Source organism: Camelus bactrianus, chromosome 27 (genome assembly GCF_048773025.1).
Source record: "Camelus bactrianus isolate YW-2024 breed Bactrian camel chromosome 27, ASM4877302v1, whole genome shotgun sequence".
Taxonomy (NCBI): Eukaryota; Metazoa; Chordata; class Mammalia; order Artiodactyla; family Camelidae; genus Camelus; species Camelus bactrianus.
This window is the reverse complement of record NC_133565.1, coordinates 27358484-27382999: the sequence shown is the minus strand read 5'-3', so window position 1 is coordinate 27382999 and position 24516 is coordinate 27358484. Positions and strand designations below refer to the sequence as shown.

The 24516-nt window shown below is 45.3% G+C and overlaps 1 protein-coding gene across 5 annotated transcripts in view; it reads left to right on the top strand.

The window, feature by feature from the left end:
* The window catches only part of HOMER2 (homer scaffold protein 2), a 113070-nt gene that overhangs the window by 64387 nt on the left and 24167 nt on the right, over window positions 1–24516 (top strand). For all 5 annotated transcript variants that reach the window (XM_074354099.1, XM_074354098.1, XM_074354102.1 and 2 more), the window contains 2 exons: window positions 6906–7062; window positions 18541–18672. In XM_074354099.1, coding sequence (XP_074210200.1) covers window positions 6906–7062; window positions 18541–18672 — 289 coding nt within the window. The remainder of the gene's footprint in view (window positions 1–6905; window positions 7063–18540; window positions 18673–24516) is intronic.

The window sequence follows — 24516 nt, the reverse complement described above, 5'->3', positions numbered from 1 at the left end:
GAGAAGCCCCCTACCCACCCCATGCAAATATTTGTCTTCCATTGCAGATTTGCTTTTCTGAAATTCTGCCCCTCTCCCCCTCCCAACTGTCGGGATCCACACTCACTGCTCTGGACCCACTACCCCTTTTGGAGAGGACAGACCCTCTACCAAAGCACATAGCAGTAGACCTGATGGGCCCCCTGGGGCAGCCCTCAGCCTGTGAACCAGTCCCGGAGCCTAGTCAAACTCACATCACTGGAGACCCCCAGAAGAATGTGGGCTGAGAGCTCCTGAAAAACTGTCAAGCCCTGTACGATATAAGGTAGTGTCATCAGGAAAGCCTGTCGGCGTTCATCAGGGGTCCTCGCCTCATTCTATTCCCTGATGTAAATGTGACCCAAAAAGGGAATCCCCACTCAGTGGAGCAGGAAGATCTGTGACAGATGTGACTGACGTGAGATCTCTTATTTATCAGATTTGTTAATCTGGGCAGTTTGGGGGCAGGTAGAAATAACTTAAATAACTTAAATGGATCTGCTGTGACCCACTTGAAGGGGCCCAGACTAGGCAAGGAGACAGACTTGTGGCTAAGGTCCAGCAGCTGCAGGTTTTCCCCAGGGAGTTGCTAGACCATTGTTCTAACAGGGCTTATGGAATGATTCCTGGTCCCCACTGATAGGTAGTACTGCCTACATCGTATATGTAATTCCTTGGGCTTCTGTTTCTGGATTCTGTTCTATTCCGTTAGTCTATCTATATACTTGCTAATACTGCCTCATTTCATTTGCTGTAACTTTATAGTAAATATATTTCAAAGTCTGATGTGGCTAAACCTCCTCGTTGCCCTTCATTTTCAGAATTTTCTTGGCTATCGTCTCATGTTAAGTTTTCCACATGAATAACCTTTCTAGTTCTAAAAATAATTCTGTTGGCATTTGTATTTTGTTAAATGTGTGTTTTAATTTAGGGGAAATTGACGTCTTCGTATTGACTTTTCCCATTTAAGAACAGGATGTCTTATTTATTAAAGTTTTCTTTTGCATGCCCGACATGTTATCTTTCTTTCTTTCTTTCTTTCTTTCTTTCTTTCTTTCTTTCTTTCTTTCTTTCTTTCTTTCTTTCTTTCTTTAGTACAGATCTTGCTTACTTCTTAAACAAATTCCTAGAAATTATCTTTTTGGCTGTGACTATAAATGGAAATTTAAAGAAATACATTATATTGGCTATCTGGTTATTTGTGTATATAGAAAGGCTATTGATTTCATTTTTATTAGTAATTTTACACCCAGCCATCTTACTGAATTTTATTATTCATATTCACTTTTTCAGTTAATTTTCTTGGGTGTTTCTAGATCTGCAAATAATGATAACTTTATTATGGGGATTTTGTACGAAGGTAGAACCACAGTATACTAATTAGTTAAGTTCTTTGCATGGAAGAATATGCTAGAACCTTTTGTCCGTTTTCTCCTTTTTCCCCCAGATCTTTGTCCTAGGCTCTGACGATTGACCCTGCCAGCTAGGGGCCTGTTGACCTTCTAGAACAAAGCCTAAGAGCCTGGTGAGCCCGTGCTCTGGTCCCTCATGACAGGCGCTCAGTCCAGGGCCTGTATCCTGAGAGCACAAATTAGAGGTCTCAAGATGCTATGGTAGGACTCAGAGGACTTAACAGGAGCCCTTCTGGCTGGCCACGGGGGAGGGACATTTTAGGCCCAGCGAAGGGCATGTGCCTGGTCATGTGAAAACGCAGGTGCTTTGAAAGTGCTAACAGAAAAGCAGCAGAGCCTGTCTGGCAAGGGGCAGGGCCAGGTGGTCAGGGGCCTGTGGCTTATTCTGATGCACCTGGAGCTGGTTCTGTGGGGCATAGAGCCAGGGAAGGCCTCTGAAACTTGAGGGGGGCAATGCCGCGCCCCTCGAGGTTGGGGGCAGGCCTTTCTCTTGGTGCTGTAGGAATGATGTTTGGAAGGATTCAAGACTCAACGCAGATAAACTAATTAGGGCATCCTATGAGACTTTGAAACACTTTAAATGACTGTAAAATAATGTTTGAATGGTTTGTTTTAATTCAAATCAAATAGAAGTAGGAATAATAAGAATCGTGAGGTTTTTACATGTGCATATCAGGAAAAGCCTGATGAGCATTGCAAGTGAAGGATTATGATAAAATATTTTTCTTTTTTAAATTTTTCGTGAAAAAAGTAATCATGCCAGTTCTTTGCAGAATCATTTCACACAAAGCCAGAAATCGTTCAAAGCAGGAGTGGTCTCTGCCGAGTGGTTTTCATATTCCAAACATACATGTGTTCCACAGAGTGTCTAATTATTCTTGGGGACAATTACTGTCAGGTTCCAAAATGTGTTCAATGAGCAGCAATTGGTGTTTATTCAGCTCTAAAAAGACTATGCAAGGGAACAGTGGGTTATATTGTCTGCCTAAAGAAACGTTTTGCCGTCCGGAAACATCTGCTTTCTATTTAAAGCACTGAAGAAGGAATGGGAGTATATTTGAAATATACTCCCTAAGCATCAAACACTAGAGAAAGGAGAATAAAATTGGGTATGAAGGTAGTTTCTGTTCTCTGATATACAGTCTCTTCAGCTTTTCCCTGCTGGGAAGGAGAGATGGCCTCCTGGCTTGGAAAGTTCTGCCTCTCTTGAATTTTTCTATTTATACTGATTTGCACACATACAGGAACTGACTTCTGTGTCCTAGTTCCAGCTCTTTTACTTTCTCAGGTAGGGCAGTGCTTTCAGAGTTGGGGTCTGCTTTTCTGAATTTCGTGGTGAGGTTTGTACTCTGATTTTGGCCATAAAAATGGAAAGATTTGTTTTCCAAGTTGCCTGAAATCGGCCTGTGACCCCCAGTTTTCTATGTAGATGATACCCACTCACAGCCCTGTCCAGAGGGTAAATGAGAACATATACAATCTACTAGGTGTGCAGTAAATTTTCTGTGAAGGTCAATATGTTAGTTACCTATCACTGGGTAATAAAGTGCCACCAACATAGTGGCTTAAAACAAAACACATTTCTGTAGGTCAAGAGCCTGGGAATGGCTTAGCTGTGGCCTCTGCTTCAAGGTCTCTGAGAAGGTGTCGTCAAGGTGCCAGCCAAGACTGGGGTCGTATCTGAAGGCTTGAGTGCGGAAAGATAAGATTCTCAGTGGTCGTTGGCAGAATTTCAGTTCTTCAGGCGTGTTGTGCTAAGGGCTTCCATTCCTCTCTTGCTGGAGGCCACCCTCAATTCCTGCAGGGTAGTCCTCCCTGAGACGGCAACCTGCTTCATCAAAGCCAGCAAGAGAGAGTCTGCGAGCAAGAAAGAAGTCACAGTTCCCTGTAATCTGTTTGCACATGTGACATCTTGTCACCTTCACCATATTCTGTTGGTTAAAAGCAAGTCGCAGGTCCCACCCATGCTTACAGGGAGGGGATCACACAGGGGCGTGAAGACCATGGTGGAGATCACTGGGAGTCCCATCAGAAACTGTTACTTTTAGAAAGAGAGTGTAATGGTTAAGAGGGAGGTTATCTGTGTCACTTAAAACTAACTTCAAGTCTCAGATCTGCCCCTTACTCACTGTGTAACCCAAGGTAGGTCCTTGGCCTCTCTGAGGTCCATTTCCCACTGTGGGCACCCTCCCCATAGAATCATTGTGATCCTAAATGAGAGCTCACATGTAAAACCTGGTAGGTGGCAAATAATCAGTAAATATTAGCTGGCTAGTAACTAAATATTAGCTCAATATTAACTGGCTTTTCTTTCCATCCTGTCTTTCTTTTTTGCCTTTTCTTTAAATACCATTAGATTTTTTAATGTTAGAAGAATAAAATAGAACTCCCTGGTGGCCTCAGACTTGGTTATTTGTGTGGAAATCCCAGTACTGTGGGTAGTTTCCTGGGCACACAGCTGCTGGCAGGCTGGCCCTGTCTAGCCCAGAGCCCCAGGCCTGAGGAATGCAGGAGTTAGACCTCCTCCCATGGTGCCGACCTCAGAATGGGGTTGGCAGGACACGCAGCTCCCTTCCCGGGTCTCAGTGCCTCTCTCCACAAGGAGCAGCCACTTCCCCTGCAGAGGCCTGACCACGGTGGCCAGGGCTGCAGCCACTGAGGGTGTGGCCAGCTGAGCCCACGGCGCTGTCCCAACATCCTTGCATTTCTGGTTGGGGTCCCAAGGGCAACCTGCAGTGACATTGGTCCATCCCCAGAGTTAAGCAGACAGATTTGGAGATGGGACCCTTCTTGTCTGCGTACTCGCCTGGACCCGAGACATGCCAAGCAGATGACTCATGGTGGCTTTTCCTTGTCCCTGGTTGGAAAGCTCTACCACCTTCTCTTGTCTCCCAGTCCTCACCTCTGTCTCTCTCCACTTTGCTTTCCTCACATTCTCACTCCTGTAGGTCTCAGGGACACACATTGCTTTCTGAAGGTCACTGCTTGGCCACCATAGGCTGCCCTGTGTCCTGACCAGAGCACCTCTGCCTCCCCAGACCCCTTCCCCCATCCTTTGCACCCAGAGATCCGATCCTTGGTCCCTCTGTTGTCCCCTTCAAGCTGTGGGATGTCCTGGAGTCATTTCTGTGTCATCCCAGAGGAGCAATGCTGGCTGTAGGGGGTCACTTCTATGTTTTTCTAGATCATCTGGTAATGTCTAATGGGAATCTCTCTCCAGCTTCTTTGAGGATAAAAATCACCTGTAGCTCTTGTTAAAAACAGAGCTACTCAGACCCCTTCCCTGGACAGCCAGGTTCCTGCAGTGGTAACCCGGCTGGAGCCAAGAAACTTGTATTTTTCCTAAGTGCTCCAGCTCATTCCTATCAGAGGTTTAGGGAACACTGGTCTAAGGGTGCAAAACCCAGACCCAGTCCCCCTTCCTCAGTGTGGAGGACACAAGGGAAGACCGAAAGCCTGGCCCCTTCCCCTGGGAGGCTCCTCTCCTGCCTGATCGTGGGCCCCAGCCCCGCTTGTTAGTGCTCTGTCTGGGGAGACAGAGATTTTAGCATAAATCAGGTTTTTTTAAATTGAGCTATAATTGGCATATAACATTATATTAGTTTCAGGTGTGCAGGATTTGATATTTATATACACTGCATAACTTGACTTTTTAGAAAACCTTTTCTGTATTACTGCCCTTTCAGTCGCTCCCTCCTCTTCCAAATGCAGAACTCCGTGTGAGCAGGTGTTTTCCTTTATGATGCTGTACTTGGATGGTTAGCAAAACGGGAAGCCTGGGCTGCAGTAGCACAGCTGGGGGTGCAGATGTCAGGCTTCCCCGTGTGGACTTGACGAGGCGGGCGCACGCACGCTCCCCCACTGGCTGGTCCTTCTGGACCACAGATGCGGGGAAATTACAGTGAGAATATTCCTTTTGTTTCTGCAGCTGTCACCCTGCAGCTGGGTGTCAGTTTAGGACTGAGTGGGTGGGTGAACTTCCCTCACTGGTGAGGGAAGACAGACGTCCTAGTGACCCACATCCCAGAGACTCTTTCCCTGCTCCTGGGACCACCTAGAAGGGAAGACTCAGGGGGGCTGGGAATGCTGGGCTCTGTCCATTCTTCTGGAAAGCTGGACTCTAGAGACAGCTGCACTTAGGTAGCATGAAGAGCATGCCCTTGGCTTTTATTCATTCAGGGGAATAGTCGTGAAAAAGTTTTTGCATTTCTCTACAACCACAATGGACGGTTCATGCTGGTGTTCATGGTGTTATTCAGTATCCCTTGCGTGAGGCTCAAATGCATAGTAAATTGCTTTTCTAGGAAAAAGTTCTCTGCTAGGAAAACAGCTTTCTTTCCAATAATGAGCCTTCTATAGTCAGGATGGGTTCAGAGGCAGCTTGCCTGAAACCACTCCATCCAGAGACCAGAATATTTAAAATTCACTTTTCCCTTTTGATTTTATTTTTGTATCCACTTGGGTGTCCTATTCTTTTATGTCATCTCTTTGACATTGTGAGGATTAAAAAAATAATTTTTCTAATTTTGATTTAATTTTTATCTCTAATAAGTGCTTATCCAATCTATAGCATTTTATGAATGATAGGATTATTTTTACATACTGGTGGCTTTTTCCCCCTTATTTTGTCTTATTCAGAACACTTAAAAGGATTTTCAAGCCAGTTTGCCTGAAGACTTTCTTCAAAAATAATTATATTTTGTAATGAGCCTGTGATTCATTTTGTATTACTTTGTGAAATAGATACCCTGAAATATGAAATGCAGTGAAATCAATTACCACTTTTATCCATCTGCCTTATTTCTTAATGCTTATTGTCAAGATCTAATTAATTCCCCACTCAACAGAAAGAAACGTTGATACTATGTTAATTTGGTTAATGATCACATTAGGAATTTACAGACATGTAGAGTGAAAAAGCCACAACAATCCAGAGGCACGAATAGCAAAAGAGATAGATCTGATAAATTTTACATAAAACCCAAAGGTTTATAAAGTTGGAAACATAAAACTTTAAGGTTTGGTCAATTAATGAATGTATTATTCATAAAATGCTGCAAATTTGAGAAGTATTTAATAGAAATATAATGTGAAGTCACAATGGTTTGCAGAATCCTAAAATTATTACAGAATTCCCCCAAATAAATTTGTTGCAAAATCCTAAAAATGCCAACGGGATGTCAGAAAAAGAACAGGACACTTGACCTGATGCAGAAACACTGCACGAGGAGCTGCCTTTTAAGCCAATTGTTCCTTAGGTCAGTTGCCCCACAGCCTCAGGTTGTTGGGTTTCAGTAACAACTCCGACTCCACTGGTGTCTCTTTTTTCTCCTCACTTCTTGTTTCTTGTTCTAATTTTTCTCATGCATATGTATGTTTCCCCATAAACGATTAAGATCTTAGGTGGCTTAGAAATCATAAATTATACATAACGTCATGTTCCATCAACTCACGTGCCCATCTCTCCACTTGCAGAGAACAGCCCATCTTCACCACCCGCGCGCACGTCTTCCAGATCGACCCGAACACCAAGAAGAACTGGGTGCCTGCGAGCAAGCAGGCGGTCACGGTTTCCTACTTCTACGATGTCACGAGGAACAGCTATCGGATCATCAGTGTGGATGGAGCCAAGGTACCATCCCGCCGCCCAACTTTAACATTCCCAGTCACTTATTTTTCATCAAAAGCAACATGATACATGTGAAAAGTGGAGGGACAGGGAGGGTATAGCTCAGTGATAGAGCAAGAGCCTAGCTTGCACAAAGTCCTGGGTTCAGTCCCCCGTACCTCCATCAAAATAAATAAATACCTTATTACCTCCCCCCAAAACAAACAAAAAAACCCGATAAAACAAAAAGTGGAAAGTGAAGGGAAAAGGCTGCACCCCAAATCCTACCACCTTTTAACAGAGATGTTATTGTCATCATGTCTTTATAATCACAGATCCCACTTTTTTTACTTTTTTCATTTAAAATTATGGCAATTGAAAAAAAAAAAGATTTCCCTGTTACCACATTGTCTTCATAACTAGCATTGTAATGCTATTTTAATAATTCCTCTAAGGGCCTATAATGTTCTCAGTCTCCTCCCTTATGGTTAGACACTGATACGGCTTCCAGTTTTTTTACTATTATAGATAATGAGCATCTTCACGAAACAAAAACCCTCACTCATTCATCATATCTATTGCTTTCTTTTGGCTGTTTCCTTAGGATAGATTCCTGGAAGTAATGTTATAGGTCAGAATGTTAACGCTTTATGGCTCTTGATGTATGTTGCCAAATGGCTTTCCAAAGAGTTCTTTCTTCCAGCATGGATGAGAATGCCAGTTTACTGCCCCCTTGCCAGCACTAGGTATTGTAGCACATCTGGTTTTGGTGCTATGAGGCATGGGAGTTTCTTAAAATAATTTTTCACCTGGTGCTTTTATCATTCTGCTGTCTTCCTCTATACTTTTGCCACATTGTTATGGGTGTGGAATAAAAAAGGGATCTCAATAGACATATCACCCAGTTCACAAAAGGAAACGAAGTAGACTTGATGCTTTGTAATTTCTTTTCTGTCTTTAATCTGGGTTTATCCTGATGGACATGGATTATCCTCTGTCACCTGAAATTCAGTGTATCTGAAGCAGAATTCCCCTAAAAGCCCTCTAAATCACCTCTCCATTTTCATTTCCCAGTCATTTGTTGCTAAAAAAATAGAGAGAGAGAAAGAAAGAAGGAAAACAAAAGCACAGAATTATTCCCTTTTTAGTTGGTCAAATGAATCTGCCTTTGAAGTGTCTCATGTTTATATCTCATACCTTGTTTCAAAGCCATAACTCTTGTCCTGGTACAGTCTTGCTTGGATGGTTGCAGTAGCCTCTGACTGGCCGCCTCCTCTCCCGCCCTGCAGTCCGTCCTGACCTCTGCCTCTTGGCCAGCGTTCGTGTCCCCAGTTTCCTCCTCCGTGCTTTTGGGCTGGAATCTCCTCAGCTCTGATCAGCGTGTTCTCCTAGGGGTGGTAAACCCAGCTGACGTGCTTTCTTTTATCTACAGAGTCTGTCAGTTCACCTGCCATCCTTGAGATGGGTTTGCGCTTCTGTCGGTTGAGTTATCCAAGGATCTAGGTGGCTTAAATACAGATAAAGTGATTTTCTTAGAAAAAGTGCTTTAGTCCTATTAGCTGGGCTTTTAGTGATTTGTCAGTGTGTCAGCCACTGCATCAGACGGCTCTGCAGTTCCTGAAGGCTGAGGCAGTGTGGGGTCTGAGCCAAATGAGCTGGCTCTAACAAATCAGATGGTGTGGGCGGGCGGGCCAGCCCCTAGCTGCAGGACAGGGCTCGTTCCGGCTCAGTGAGAGGGATCCGCCAAGTTATGGAGTCACTTAAAAAGTGGGAATTGGGAGCCCAGCCTGTGGGGCACCACTGGGGTCCAGAGACAGAGCCCAAGGGTCTCAGGCCACCCTTCCTGTGGTACCGGGCCACCTGGGGTCGCCTGGGGTTCCGAGAGCTCACCCAGAGCTCCTGCCTTGCCCCTGGGGCACCGCAACTGTGACAGGGCTTTGTTCTGCAAAAGCGAGTGTCTTGTGAGGGAACAGAGGGCCCAGGGGAGTGGGAAGGTAGGGACAAGCCTTTGTTGTTTAGTTTCTGTGACTGGCACTTGGGGCCCAGGGTGGAGGGCACGTCTCCTGCCCTGAGAACGAGAGCACAGAACGCCATGGTCCCCGTTCCCCCTCAGCCCTGCTGACCTTTCCTCCAGCTGATGAGCAACAGCGTGCAAAACCAATAACCCAGGTCCAGGTCAGACCCTGCGCCTCCCGCTGCTCCACAGGTCAGGTGGGTCAGGGAGAAGGACCCCAGGATGGTGATGCCCCAGCATTGTGGCAGCTATTGCCGCTGCCTGGTCCTCTGCAGTTTCTTCCTCCCGACCTGTGACTGAGCTCCTAATTTTCCCATCCCCAGCTCCTGCCCTGCCTGAATAATCCAGATAGATCTCCCTCCTCTCTAGGGACTGGAATCGGGTGCACTGTGCTGAGCTGATGCCAGTCCCTTCCTGTCACAGGGCTCTGGCCTCATGCCCCCACTCCACCCTACCCCTGGCATCCCCATCATTGTGTCCCAGTACACTGGGACAGCCCTACTTTGTTTTAGGCCTTTGATCCCAAATGTTATCTGAACTAAGATGACAGATGATCTGATGCCTTTAGCCTTTGGGGCTGTCTTGGCCAATAGGCTGCCCCTCTGAACTTGGGCAGGCCCAGAGCCCCGGGTCCTGCCTTTCTCTCTCTTGGCCTGGCCACATTGAGTCCATGACCTTGAGCTTCTGCTTGGTGCTTCTGGGCCAGCCGTCCCTCCCTAGGCAGGAGGCTGTTGCAGTCTGGGAGGGCAAGCCTGCTTCAACCCTCCCTAATGAAGGAGGTGATGTGCTTCAGTAACAAGTTGCTGGGGTGGAAGAGACTTGGAGGTCGTTGTGAGCAAAGGGCCCATCGCGGGCAGCCCGCGGAGCGCGGGCTCCCCGTGAAGGGAGGCACAGCAAACTCCTCTCCCCTGCCCAAGCGGCTGACATGCGCTCCTTGGGAGGGACGCAGGGAAGGCCTCTTTCCCCTAAAAGCCATTGGTGCTGCTCATCATAGGAAAAGTCTCTGCTCAGATTTTTTCTTCTTTCTTCCTGAAACACTAAGGTGTTTCCTTTGTCTCGGGGGAAGTATTTCACTTGTCAGGTCCAGCTGCCGCTAAAGACATAAGTGGGTGGGAATCCTGTGGTGCCTCACCCCAGCATTGCCCAGGGGTCTGTGCACTCACTTCTGTGCCACCAGGAAACTGTACTCTCTGGGGACCGGGCTTGGCTCGACTTTGGATTCCCAGCACCAAGCTAGAGTGGGCAACACCACAGACATGGGTGGGTTAGTGAGTGGGTGATGAGTCAAGCTGCAGTAGATGTGCCATGTCCACCGAAGGACAGTGGGCCAGGGTAGTGTCCCCGACAAGAAGGAACCAGGACCAAAACCTCAGAATGTCACCCAGGCTCAGTCCCGTGCGTGGACAGATGGGAGCCACGTGAGGGCGCCTCCCACCTTCCAGCTTCCCGGAGCACTGATGGGAGCCGTCCCATCACCGACAGCCACCCCAACAGACATATGATTGATGGTGAGGTTTTTGGGTAGATCAGCCAACTCCATTAGAAGGGAACTCCGTTTCCAGAGCATTTGTTAACTGAGCCATCGCAGCACTCAATTTCATTGTGCTGTCGGCAGTCTTTACAGGCTGAGTTAATCATTGCCATCCTTGGGAGAAATTGCCTGCGCCTGTAGACAAGACATGCCTGGAGCAGGTGTTTCTCCCGTGTGCTCTGGAAGGCTCTCCTGCCCTTGGTTCTCAGTTATTTATAGGCTCACAGAAACCTGTATTGGAAGAGATCTTGGAGGTCATCGTTTCCACAAATATTTAGTACCTGCTATGTACTGCCTGATCGCCACGGTTCAGAGGCTAAAAGCCTCTGAAACCCTGACTTGTTGGGTATTTTCTTCTGAGAATGTGAACTTGCTCTCAAAAACACAGTCAGGGTCCCCTCCTCCACCCACCGTTATCATTTCCTCTTTTGGATAAATACAGAGCACCTTCTGTTAAGGGAGAGAGCGTATGGAAGGTTCTCTGCACACAGTAGGATTTCAATGAATGTCAGTATCTTTTCTTCCCTGACTGTGGTATTAAAACCAGAATAAAAGCATCATCTATTACTACCTACTCTGGAAGCAGGCAACATGTGTTTTAATTGCTGTAACTCATTCCCAACTTCTTGTGGGAAACTTCCAAGTTAACTTCCCTGGATTTGGGAAAACTTGCCTTGGAGAGGAATCCAGGGGACCTGTCTCCCATTTTGCAACAAGCAGCCTTCTCTGAAGACCAGAACTAGACTAGAGACTAGAGAGCTTAGCTTTCTGCTTCTTCCAAGTACCTCTCGATTATGTGTGTTTTATGCATTTTCCGAAAACTTGGTTCCAGGGATCTGCAGGAACTGGGTCTTTTTTCTCTCGAGTCTCTTTTTTTCTCAGTGAAAGTTTCAGAGAGAATTCACAAAAAAGAGGAAGAGGCATAGGGACGGGAGCCCGAATTAAAGCTTGTGCTTTAAATTGGCCTCTCCCCACTTTGGACTTCACTTCTAAGGGCACCCCCCCAACCCAGCAACTGGCCTTCCCCAGTCCCAGGGAGGCACCAGTTCTGGTCCTGCTGAGTCTGCTGCAGTTACACCCACATGTGCCCTTTTCATCCACACCCAGGGCCTCATTCTTCCTTGTTCCCTCCTGACTGTCCCGACCACCCCCTGCACTCCTTCACTTCTTTGCTGACTCTTCCTTGGTGCTGCCTAGAGTCACCTTCTACCCAGGCTCTGCTCTTGAACTTCTGCCCCCTCCCCTCCTGCTGGGTGACATCCTCCATCCTGTGACCCCAGAGTCTGCTGAGCCCCCATCTCCCCTGAGGCCAGAACCCACAGGTCTGGCCACTTCCTCTGCCCCCAACACAGTTTTCCAGTGTCTTCAGGCACAGGGCACCACCTTCTCTTTCCACAAGCTTCTGCTCACCTTGCAAATTAGTCTCCCTGACAGCTTTGTTAGTTTTGTGTGCTTTATTTTTAGTTATGTATCTGTGCCATTTAATGTCTGATAATAAAGCCAACACTCATGTACCCGACACCCGGTTGAGGAAGTCCGTCCTCTACTAGTCCTTCAGAAGTCCCTTCTCGGCCTCTCCCTAATGTATGCACCTGCCAACCACCCCACAAAATGTTACCACTCTCTTAAAATTTGTATTATGCGTTCCCTTACTTTTCTTTATATTTTTGCCACCTGTGTATATAATCCCTAAACCAGAGGTTGGCAGACTTTCTCTAAATGGCCTGATAGTAATTTTTTTAAAATGAATCATAGTTTCTTTCAGGGCTTTTCAACTTTTCTCCTGTAGTAAGGAAACAGCTATAAGCCAGTTTATAAGTGGATGGGTGTGGCTGTGTACCAATAAAACTTTATTTATAGAAACAGGCTGGATTTGGCCTGGGAGCTGTAGTTTGTTGACCTTTGCCCTAAGTATATTATTTACTTATACCTATTTTTTATTTTTCAAAATTTTGGGGATGTCATTAGGTCTATTTATTTATTTATTATTAGTTTTTTATTTTTTAATGGAGATGCTGGGGATTTAATCCAGGACCTTGTGCATGCTAAGCACACGCTCTACCACTTGAGCTATACCTTCCCCCTATTTTTGATTTTTATATAAATAGAATTATACTGGAGGCCCATATTGGATGTCTTCTTTTGTGACTTTTTTTGTTTGCTTAACATTATGTTTTTGTCATCATCCATGCTGATACCTGTAGCTTTGGCTAATTTTCACAGCTGGATAGTATTTCATTATATGAGTATCCCACAGTTTATCCGTTCGCCTGGTGGTGGACATTTATTTTTGTAAACACTGCTACCATGAACATTTCTGTACATTTCTCCCAGTGTACGTATGCAAAGGTTCCTCTCAGGTATATACTTGGGAGTGGGTTGCTGGGTGGTAGGGGATGTGCATTTTAAACTTTATCGCAGAAAGCCACGTTGGTTTTCAGAGTGATTTTGCCCATCTCTGAGAGCTCCCATCACCCCTCATTCCCACCCTTGGTATCATCAGACGTATTTTGCATTTGGTGAGTATACAGTGGTTAATGGTAATGTAGTTTCCACATTACTAGTGAAATTGAGCTGGTAACTTATGTCCATCAGACTCAACCTACCTTGTTCGCTCCAGTCTCACAAGAAAGGGGTCCATTCGCCGGCCCAGAACTAAGCCTCCCTCAGATCCCATCTCCTACTGCCAGAACGTCCCTCCTGCTCTCACAGCTGCACTGGACACTCACCGTAGCAGACCCAGAGTAGACAAAAGTTCTTCTCATATGTGTCTACTTTCTTTCACTCCTTCATGCATGCCTGAGGAGGGCAAAAGTCAGAAATGAGTCAGAGCCTCAAAGAGAAACAGAGACATTGAGGTGGATTCCAGGGGCAAGAGCAATTAACCGGAAGTGATCTGGGGACCCAAGAGGAACATACACAGAAGGAATGCATCCTTAGAAGCTTCAGTCTGCCCAGCGTCTCAGGAGAGGACTTGGTCTTGGTGGGCTGAGCCGAGTGTAGCACAGGATGGAGTTCCCTTGTTAGTGGGAAAGGAAGGAAGAAGGTTCTAGGATTGACCATTTTTTTGATGGCTAGATTGCCCTAGCTGTCAGTCTTGCTTTTTGAGAAGGTCAGTGCACTGACTTTCCTGGGAGAATAGCCAGTCAATTGCCTCACAAATTGTAGAGATGGGTTGACTGTTAGGACCTTGAGATTGTTCAGACCAGCTACCTCTGGTGAGTCGTGGCAGTGTAAAGGGTACTGGGGGAGTAAATGATGGCTTTTCTTCCTCTTTCTTCTTTCTCCTCCCCCCTGGATCTTGGAAGTTCCAGAAGTCCCAGAGCCTTTGGTGAGTCATTAGGAGACAGCCAGAACGTGGCAAGGTCTGCAGAGAACCAGCCCGAGGGACTGCAGGAGCAGCACAGTGAAGGGAGCAGGCTTTCCTTTTTCTCCCTCCTGGCTGACCTCCAGCTCGTGGGATCCTGTAGGTTGTGTTTGGTAAATGCCTAGACACCTTGATGCCAGTGACAGAGTGAGAGGTGTGGTGCTGAACCAGGATCAAAGCAGTCCCCCAGCAGAGCGGGCATGTCAGCAGGGGATGAAGAGACAAAGGCGCTCCCACTGCAAAGTTTTGATGAAGAGGTCCCTCAAGACTGGGAGTTCGTGTTCCAGGAGTGAATAGACCTTTTGTCTACTCTGGGTATGGGGTGATGAGCACCTAGTGCATTAGTATGAGTAGGAGGGACATCCTGGGGGTAGGGGGGAGGAGATGGGACCTAGGGGACTGAAGGAGGCTTAGTTCTGGGCAGGTGAATGGACCCTTCTCTTGTAAGACTGGAGAAAATGAAGTAGGGTGGGTTTGGTGGACTAAATTATAGGCTGGGTGTTCTGACCCACCTCTCTACCTCCACCCCCAGCCCCCATCAACACACACGGGATACAGGAGGGGAGGAAAGAGCTGGACGGTAGGTGAGAGGTCTGGAATCACTGCTTAGAGTGAGCCCTGGGTGATCGGAGGACTTGGGGAGTGTCTGCAGCTAATCTTAGCTACCTATTTGAAGTTATAACTAATAAGCTACATTGGCATGTTGAAGTTCAATTTTGCTTCTTGATATAAACGGCAACCTTATGAGAGGTTGCATACTTCCCATAAACATTATAGGAAAGTGTCACTTGAGACACATAGTAAGTTGCATCTCCATAATTCAACACTTCAGCTTCTGAGTAAAATACATAGATTCCAGCAGGCCAGTGTTCCTTCTGCTGGCAACTAGAAAAAGTTGGATAAACACAACCTGAAGGCATCAGGGAACTGTAGAAATGTTGGGGACTAGAGGGACTGAAATTCCAGAGAGCTGAGGACCACTCAGAGGTGACAGTCAGCCGCTCTTTTCTCTATTGGGAGCATTTGCCAGTCCTGGGTGTCTGGGTGGAGATTGGGGCTTGGCCAGGTATGGAGATGATGCTGGGAGAAAGAGACACTAACGAAACATTTGGCGGTGCATAGGGCTAGAGGGACAAAGTGGACACTTGAGGGGCTTTAAACCCATGGCTGGTTTTCCCCACAGGACATTTGCTGAATTCCGAGTCTGTGCCAGTATAAAGGGTTAAACTGGACATGTCTGAAAGGCAGAGTAAAATTGCTTAGAAAGCGAACACCTGCCAAGGGGTCTGAGACGAGAACAGTAAAGACAGGAAAGCCCCAGAGGGAGAGGGGAATTGACGCTGGGTATCTCCATACCCTACTCAGGAGCAGCAAGATGCTGAAAAACCAGGCTTGGTCCCTGGGAAAGACTACACCTGGGGAACAGAGAAGCAGAAGAGATTTTGGAACTTGAGTGACAGAATTGGAGACCTGAGTGGCCCCAAAGACATGGCTAGCTTCTCCCTTAAGGTTTGCCACATTTTGAAGATGCATAGATTTGGAAGGCTATGGAATGAAGCTGAAAACCTGTGACAGACAGGAGTGAATCTCCTGCCATCTTTCAGGGAAGAGGAGATAAAGACCTGCCAGGCTCTCAGGTGAAAGCTTTAGGAGGCCTGCCCTAAACACAGGGGTGAACCAGAGGCAGACTGAGCCTTACCAGAACTGACGCTGAGTCCCTGAGGGAGCTAGGGATTCCCTGTCTGCTCTGCTTGCCTAGCAGAGGAAAGGGAAGATTCTCTCTGGTAGGTTGTTACATTATGTGGAGCCCTAATAGTCCTTTTATACCTATTTTCTACTGTACAATAAAAAAAAATTACTACATGCCTAGAATCAAGAGGGCAAAACTAGATAACAGAAATAGATTCAAAAATAATCCAGATGTTAGAGTTAGCATCAAGGATTTTTAAATAACTATGATTAATAAATTCAAGGAAATATAGGGAAAAGTGGACAAAATAGACGAAAAGAAGGAAAATAGTTCTAGAAGCTTAGAATTTTTTTAAAAGAATCAAATGGATATTCTAGAACTGAAAAATGACAAAGTCTGAAATTTAAAACCCAATGGATGGGTTTAACAGCTGCTCAAATATATCAACAGCCAAGATAAGTGAACTGGACAACAGATCAATAGAAATGATGATCAAGTTGAAATGGAGAGAATCAAGAATCAGGGGGTGACATTGTTAAGAGTGTAAAACCATGTTGGACACAACTCAGAAGACCTAGTGTATGTGTAGTTGGAGTCGCAGAAGGAGAGGGAGAATGGAGCGGGGGCAACATGCATAGAGAGGACAGTTGAGAATTTTCTAGAAACTGATGAATTTTCCAAAATCGATGAGTCCACAGATTTAAGAAGTTGAATGAGCCCCCAAGGAGCGTAAATACAGATTTAGTTAATCATTGCTTTGTATACATACATTATATTCTTTTTAACCAGTTGCTAGTCTTAGGACCTTGAACAAGTCATTGGACTTTGTTGCACCTCAGTTTCCCCATCTGTAAAAATGGGGATGAGATGAAAGACTGTGAAAAACTGTCTTAGGAACTGTTAAGTTCTCAGGAGATACCAGGGGCGGGGAGCAGCATCACTATTATTATTCCAATTTGACTGACCCTGGGACATTCTGTTTGAGACTAGCTTCAGAGGTCTGTCATCCTCTGTCTTCTGTCTTTCAAGGGGACCTCAGGGAGGGGGTGTGGAGGCTGACCTAGAGGCAGAGGTCTGTTGTGAAGGAGCGGAAATATTTAGAATAAATCAAGTTTCTGGACGGGTCTGGTCATTGCTTTGCCGTCCAAGGAGCCTGGTGATGGAGAAGTGATCAGGGTTGACTTTCTGGGATCCCGTGATCTGCTCTGATCCAGCTCCCAGCCATGTGCCTTCCCTTGGCCTGCTTTCATTCCACGATGTTGGTCCTGCCTGGAGCTGAGCCAGAACCCAGCTAGCCTTTGAAGTCCAGGAAACATTCCCTTATCCTTGCCCTTGATTTAGATCTATGTTTTCCATACCTCACTCCTCTGCCCCCATTCCTTGATAGTGTCCAGTGAAAGCAAGCAGAGCTTTTGACGAACTGCTGCATCCAGTTGTCTGGAAAGCATGCGATAAAGTGTCTTAACTCACATGGACTTGGTGTTAGAGCAGAGCCAGCACAGGAAGGAAAGGCAGCCCGGAGTGCAGTGAAGACGGCAGCACTTCTCAGCGGGGAGAAGAACAGGAGTCGTCAAGTGTGGAAGGAGAAGCACATAGAGAAATTCAGAATACAGGGTTTTGAGTCCAACAACCTGGGTTTTGTCTGTATACTCTGTGACTGGCCAGCTCAGTTTCTCCTGCGAGGTGAAGTGGGTGGTCATACGTCCTGGGTTTGTTGTGAGGTTTAAGTGAGCTGATATGAGGAGCTTTTTCATCTTTAGTAGTTTAGTATTTAGCACTGAGGCTTCCAAGGATTTCTGCCCAGGGAGCCTATTATTGATACTTTATAACACTTATCAATTGTGCAGTGATTATTTATTTACATATCTCTACCCTCTTCCTGACTACTGCAACTTGAAGACCCGGAATCTTCACTCCTTCATCTTTGTAGCTTTGGGTTGGCAGAATGTCAGGCTTGTAGCAAACATTCAGTAAATGTTTATTGAAGGCATGAGGGCACCATGTGCTGGACACCATCCTTTTACCCCTCCAGATATGTTCTCTACTCTTCTTTACCCTGCTCTGGTCCCTGAGAGGCTGACCTGCCGACGACATCCGTGGGCTCGTGGGGCCTCTGGCTCTGGTTGGGTTTAGCCAGTGGCAGGAGACCAGAGAGACAGAGGTGAGGGCATTTGTTCTGCCGGCTCCCCCTCCTGTGAGCTCACCAGGTGCTGGCATGCCCCTCAGCAGAAGGTCACTCCTCTTGTTCAGGCAGCCTGGACTCCACGACTCTCTCATTCCACGTCCCATAACCTTTCATCCTTTAAAGTCAAGGAATGGTGACAGCATCTTGCCCCAGGTCCCTGCACTGTCCCTTACAATTTCCCTACACCCAGCCCACACTCGTGGAATTGGTCTGTTTGTAAATTAACCCTCCATAAATTATCCCAGTTGGAGTGTACCTTTTCTTTCCCGTGGGGAAGCAGCAAGCACCAGTGGCTCATGGAGATGCCAGATGGTTTGAGCTGGATTCTGGGGCTCCAGGCGCTTCAGAAGGTATATAGTGTAGTTGTTCAGAAGGTGTGTGACATGGCCAGCCGTTCAGGGCGACTGGATGCGTGACAGCTTTGGGAAAATAAATAGCAGCTTTGGAAATTATTCTCTACTTTCTCTCACTGATAACTTGTGAGGCCTTATTTTAGGCTGACTGTCTGTTTTTAAGTCTCTGAAATTGCCCCTTATCATGATGGTGTGTATGACTCAGCGTGGGATGAGCCGGAAGGGGAGGAGCTCGGGGGCAGACATAACAGTGGGGACACAGGCTTTATGTGCCAGCTTTGCCAACAGAGGACTTTTTAAGGAGTTACTTTGGTGTCTGATTCAGTGTTTAAATGTCTGCCCTCTGGGCTGTCTTGCTACAGGTGATCATAAACAGCACAATCACACCCAACATGACTTTCACCAAAACGTCGCAGAAGTTCGGGCAGTGGGCCGACAGCAGAGCCAACACGGTGTTTGGTCTGGGGTTTTCCTCAGAGCAGCAGCTGACGAAGGTAACGTGGTCTTCCCCCGGTGAGTGCTGGGTCCGATGCGCTCCTTCCTCAGTGCTTGTCTGTTAAGGGATCACGTGCTGCCGCTGGTGAGAGATTTCTCTCTGGTCTTCAATTTCTCCGCTTCTGGCACCGCCAGGCTACCAAAACTGATGACCTTTTAGAAACGCCAGGTTCTTTGAAAATGGAGACGTTTGGAGAAGGAAAACATAGCAAGCAGTGCTGCATCAGTGCCTGAGCATGCAGCCTCAGGACGTAGCTTTGCCAGTCCTTCCTTCCCCACGTGTCTACCCCACTCCCTGCACCCATGGTGTCTCTGACAGCCATCGTTGGTGACTCTCTGGTTGGAGCCCTCAGAGAGGGGGAGTAAGGTGATGCTTAGTATGAATTCTAAAAGGTTACTGCTCCCAGTTGCCAACATGTGTGTAGGCAGGGGCCAGGGGGGCTGCTCCCCACAACACCAAGCCATTCTCAGACCCCATCTGGGTGTCCTGCAGTGCAATTCAGTTCTGACTCTGTCTACCTGGAGATAACATCAGATCCCACAGGCTAAGGGCTCAGTCCTATAAGATTCCTCCCACTTCAGAAGGCACTTGTAAGCCTGGGTTGTCACCTTTGCTTCTGACCGACTGGCTATAGATCAGACATTCCAGTGACTCCCACCCCTCCTCATAAAGTTCAGTTAATTTGCCAGAGCTGTTTACAGAACTCAGATCTTACTTACTAGATCACCAGTTTATTATAAAAAGGTTTAACTCGGGAACAGCCAGGTGGAAGAGATGTACAGGGCAAAGGTATGGGGACACCAGACAAGGAGATGTTCCCAGTTCTGCCACGGGGAGGATTTCCCCTTTCCATCCTCCTCCAGACAACAAGAGGAGCATAAGCAGAATCCTGACACTGTGAGAGGGAGGCTGCAAACCGTACACTGTTGACAGGGTGTCCAGGTTTCTGGGGTGGATAAGGCTGATGGAGGCCAGCCCTTGGAAGGCCTTATATGTCATGCCAGACTTTCTGGACTTTATCCTGTGGCCTATGAAGGATTTGAAGCCAAGATGGAAAATGATCAGATTTGCATTTGAGGTAGATTTTTTTTCTGGCATCAAGACAGATTAGCTTGTTTTAGTCCAGATCAGAGATGATGAATTGGAGAGAGTTAAGAAATATTGAGGAGCTAAATTGGCAGAACTTGGGGAGCGGGTGTGGGAGACAAAGAAGCGAGTATGATGGTTTGTGGAAAGAATAATTAACTGGAACCTCTGTCTGAAGTGGCTGGTGGGGACCACATGGTGGGGAGGAGACGGGTGGGGGGAGCAATGCCTCCCCTGCTGAGTGTCTCATATCCAGACCGAAAGACTGGAAGCCTCAGACGGCTGGGGAAGGGCAGGATTGGGGGGCTTCTGTCAGAAATGGGGTCCTGGCGGGGTCCGCCTCAGTTCATCTGCTCCTGATCCCACCCAGGGCCCAGGATGGTTTGAGGTGATCACTCTCAGCTTCCTGGAACAATGTCTTCAATCTTTGGAGGACTCAAGGAGGCTAGAAAGGAGAAAGGGGAACATTTCAATGTAAAGAATTGAAAGAAGGGAGAACTCAAAGCAAAAATGGGGACAAGTTATTAAAGTTCCATTCTTTGTGCCTCCAAGAACTGGGGAGACCTTGAGCTGCACCTGCTTCCAAGCGTGGCCACTTCTAATTTTTCCTGAATGGAGGAAAATGTCCTATCATTAAGGAGGAGTGCCCTGTCTTCTGAGCCACTCAGTCCCCTCCTGGGGCACTGGAGTCCTGCTCTGTGACTGTGACCTGCCATTGTCACAGAGACTTATCAAATAAGCCCTCAGATGTCTCCTTTGTTCAGAATGTTTCAAATGAACGTCTCCCCTTCTCTTTGAAGAGAACGATTAACCACACACGGACAAATTACCCTGAAGTGAGGCTGGCAGTCTCGACAAGTGGCAATTAGCTAGCAAAGAGGAACTTGCGCCTAACGGGTTCCCAGGGCGTGTTGCTGAAGGGACAGCTGTGGCTAAATATTCCTGAGTTCACAGAGCAGCCACCCACAGACCTGAAAAGGGAATTGGTAATCAAACACTATGAGTCGGCTAGAAAAAGGAACACCAGTGTAGATATTTTCACATAAGAACACTTTATACACACTTCTCTTTCCACCCCCTAGAAGGAAAATAGATACCTTGGTCTTTACTGCTTCCATTGTAAGGACCACTTCACACTAGAAATCCAGAAAGTGTTACAGGGACGCTTTCTGCTCTTTACATAGGCTTTCCAAAAATAGCAGAAGCTGTGTATTCCCAGAGGTAAGCTGGGGCTCTGTCCACCCATCCGAGAGGACATAATACCTCAGCCCACTGAAGAGTGTTGAAAGGGGACTTGCATGTTCTGACAAAAGGAGGAACTTCGGAAAAGAGACAAAAGAAAGGAGAACGAAGTGTAAGAATGAACCAGTTGTTAAAGTTTAGATGGTTTCTGGCATCTGACCTTGAGAAGTTTGGCTCCATCTCTTTCATCGCAGACAGAAGGAAATACATTCTGCCATGAAGGGGAGTGATCCCGGGATGGGATCGTTTAGGCCCTGCCCCGTATGTGGCATTTGGTTTCGACCCATTTCAGTTATTTCGTCTCTAGTGCAAAGTTGAATCCTTACGTTCACTTCATTAACTCACTGTAGTTGTAAGAACATTGCCCTGTGTCCTACCTTTCTGATTTAAGGGCCATTTTTTTTTAATGGGAAATATTAATCATTCTTTTGATGTGTTTTAGTTAGAATGCCTTTGGCCTCAGGTAACAACTAATCATAGTACTTATACTTTTTGTACAAAAAAGAAGTCCTGTGGCTGGCTATTGCCAGCATTGGTACAGTGGCTTCATGATATTGGGTGTAGGACTCTGCATGTTTTGTATGTTTCTTTGATTGTCTTTTCCCTCATGGTGATAAGATGGCTTCTCAAGCTCTATCCATCACATCTGCATTCATGGCAAGAGGGAGGAGGCAGAAGAGTGATACCTTCGATATAGCGTCCTTATAAATTCACTTGGCAGACTTCTTTTTGGGTTCCATTGTCAATCTTGGGTCCCTAGGCCACCCTCCCACACCCACCCTCCGAGAAAAAAAGGGCAAGGAAGTGGGTTGCCATGATCAGCTTAGATCAGTTCTCATTCTCTACCCCCTAGGGAATTTCCTGCTCTAGGCAGATTTAAGATTTTGTTAAGCTAAGGAGAAGAAGAAATGGATTTTAGATAAGCAGATAGGTAGTATCTGTCACAGGGTCTTCAGTAGCCAAGGCCCAAAAAAGCCACAAATAAAATAAAACAATAGTCATTCATTTTCTATCATGATATGATGAAGATGCGGATGATTTTGATTTTGATTAAAATTGTTACCACACGGTTAAAACTGCAGAAAATGATCCTAATAAGTAAAGACATGAGAATTTGGCATATATTTGGAAATCTTTGTGGTTTGAATATCCTTTGATCTGTGGGTTTTATTTATAGGAATCTATTCTGAGGAAATAATTACAACTGAGTACGGAGAATTAGCTACAAGAACTTTCCTTGCCACATCATTTATGACAGCATAAACAAAAAGACAAAGACACCAGCCTAAATGTCTAGCAGTAGGAAATTAGTTAAATAAACTACAGTGTATCCTTCAGTGTAATACTGTGCAGTAATTCAGATGATGTAATAGAAGATCATATAATTGCTTGGAAGTATTGTCATATTGTTAATATCAAAAGTAGCTATAAAAAGAGATGTACAATATCATTCTATTTTTAAAAAGAAACGTGTAGTGGATGCATATATGCAGATAGAAAAAAAAATCAAAAGTTTATGTGGTTAGTGCTTATCTGTCTCTGGATGATGGAACCATAGGTTTAAAAAATGTTTTTCCTAAACAATACTTACTAAATGTACAAGCATATGTGCTTTTTTATGATAAGGGGGGAAATATTAGAAAGCTTAAGACTTGGAGAGAGGGGACTTTTCACCAGACAACTGTCATCTGGCACCTCAGTGCTTTTCTCCAAACAGGTGGAGGCTGTGGGGGGAAACGTTCTCCCATCCTTCTCCCAGGGATCCCTGGGTTGCTTCCAGTTTCTCATTATTGTCGCTTATGCTACGATTAATGTCTTTATATGGAAAGCCTTCCCCCCATATTCTAAATTATTTTTGTAGAATGCTTTCCCACAAGTGATATCACTAGGTCAGTGGGTATGAACATTTTTTTTCACTCGTGATACGTAGTTCCAAATTGCTTCTCAGTGGGGCTGTCCCAATACCCAAGGCTACCAGGAATACCTTGCCAGCACCGGGGGGATTATAATTGTATTTAGCGTTTGCTAATTCAGCAGGCAAAGAATGGTACCTCAGTACTTAGATCTGCATTTCCAGCAAGCCTGAACGGTCTTTTCTATAAGTTGCTTACTTATTGTATTTTTTATTTGTGAATTTTGCCATGTATCTATTGGCGTTTTCATATGTTCCTTTTTAGTTTGTACAAACTCTTTCTATACTGAAGATAATGGCCCTTTTCTGTTGTACTAGCCTAGCTGTAGATATTTCCCCCAGGCTGTTGTTTCCCTTCTGATTTAGTTTTTTTTTTCTTTTTATATTCAAAAGCTTTAAATTGTTAGGCAGTCAAATCTGTCACTTATGTGATTTTCTTTTATTTCTTCCAAGTTTAGAAAATTACCCTCTCACCCCTCAAGCAGAACTGATGAATGTTCAATTCTTTTTGCATACAGATTAAAAAAAAATACTTACCCCTTTAACTCATCAGTATTTATCATGCGACTGGTTTGTGGTAAGGATTTAAATTCATTTCCCCTCAGTTTACTAAAATTATCTCAATCATTATATTTTGAATAATCTTTGCTATTAATTTATGATTCCTCCTGTGTCATAGCGAATTTGTATGTAAATGTTAGGGCCTGTTTCCATCATGCACTAACTGATACTACCTCTTTTTAAAATTTATTTAAAAAAATTGAAGTATAGTTGATTTACAGTGTTTCAGGTATATAGCATAGGAGTTCAGTTTTATATATATTATATATATATTCTTTTTCAGTTTCTTTTCCGTTATAGGTTATTTCAAGATACTGAATATAGTTCCCTGGACTATACAGTAGGTCCTTATTGTTTATCTATTTTGTATATAGTAGTGTGAATACTACCTCTTTTTAAATGATTATTTATTTACTTAAAATTTATCTGACAGGGCTTATCCTATTTCATTACATTAAAAAAATTTTTTAATGTATTTATTGTTTTTGGGGGGGAGGTAATTAGGTTTATTTATTTCTATTAATTTGTTTTTTAATAGAGGTATTGGGGATTGAACCCAGGAATTCATGCATGCTAAGCATGCACTCTACCACTGAGCTATGCCTTCCCCACTACTTCATTACATTTTAGGCTTATTTTTGGAAAAAGGTTTTTTTGATTTTCACCCACTTGAATGTAAAACAAAATCCTTTACAGACTCAGAATTCCTCTGAGGACAGGAACCAAGTCTTTCTTTGGTATTTCAGTGTACCCAGCACAATCCCTAGCACATAGAGGTAACTAGCTCATTTTTTTTTTTTTTTTTTTTGAAGAGTGAATTCACCCTTTTGTGGCGCTCTTTTACTAAAGTCCGTGGTTTTAAGACTTCGCTGACATCTTACTTGAGAAACAAGCCAAATCCAGCTCTTGGTTGAATCCCTGTTGTACACCCAGCAAAGCCCCATCTCTCATCCTCCAGTGACTCTTGGAGGTTGTATTATTACCCACATTTTATAGCTGAACAAACCAAGGTTCAGAGCAATTCATTTGCCTTCATTTGAA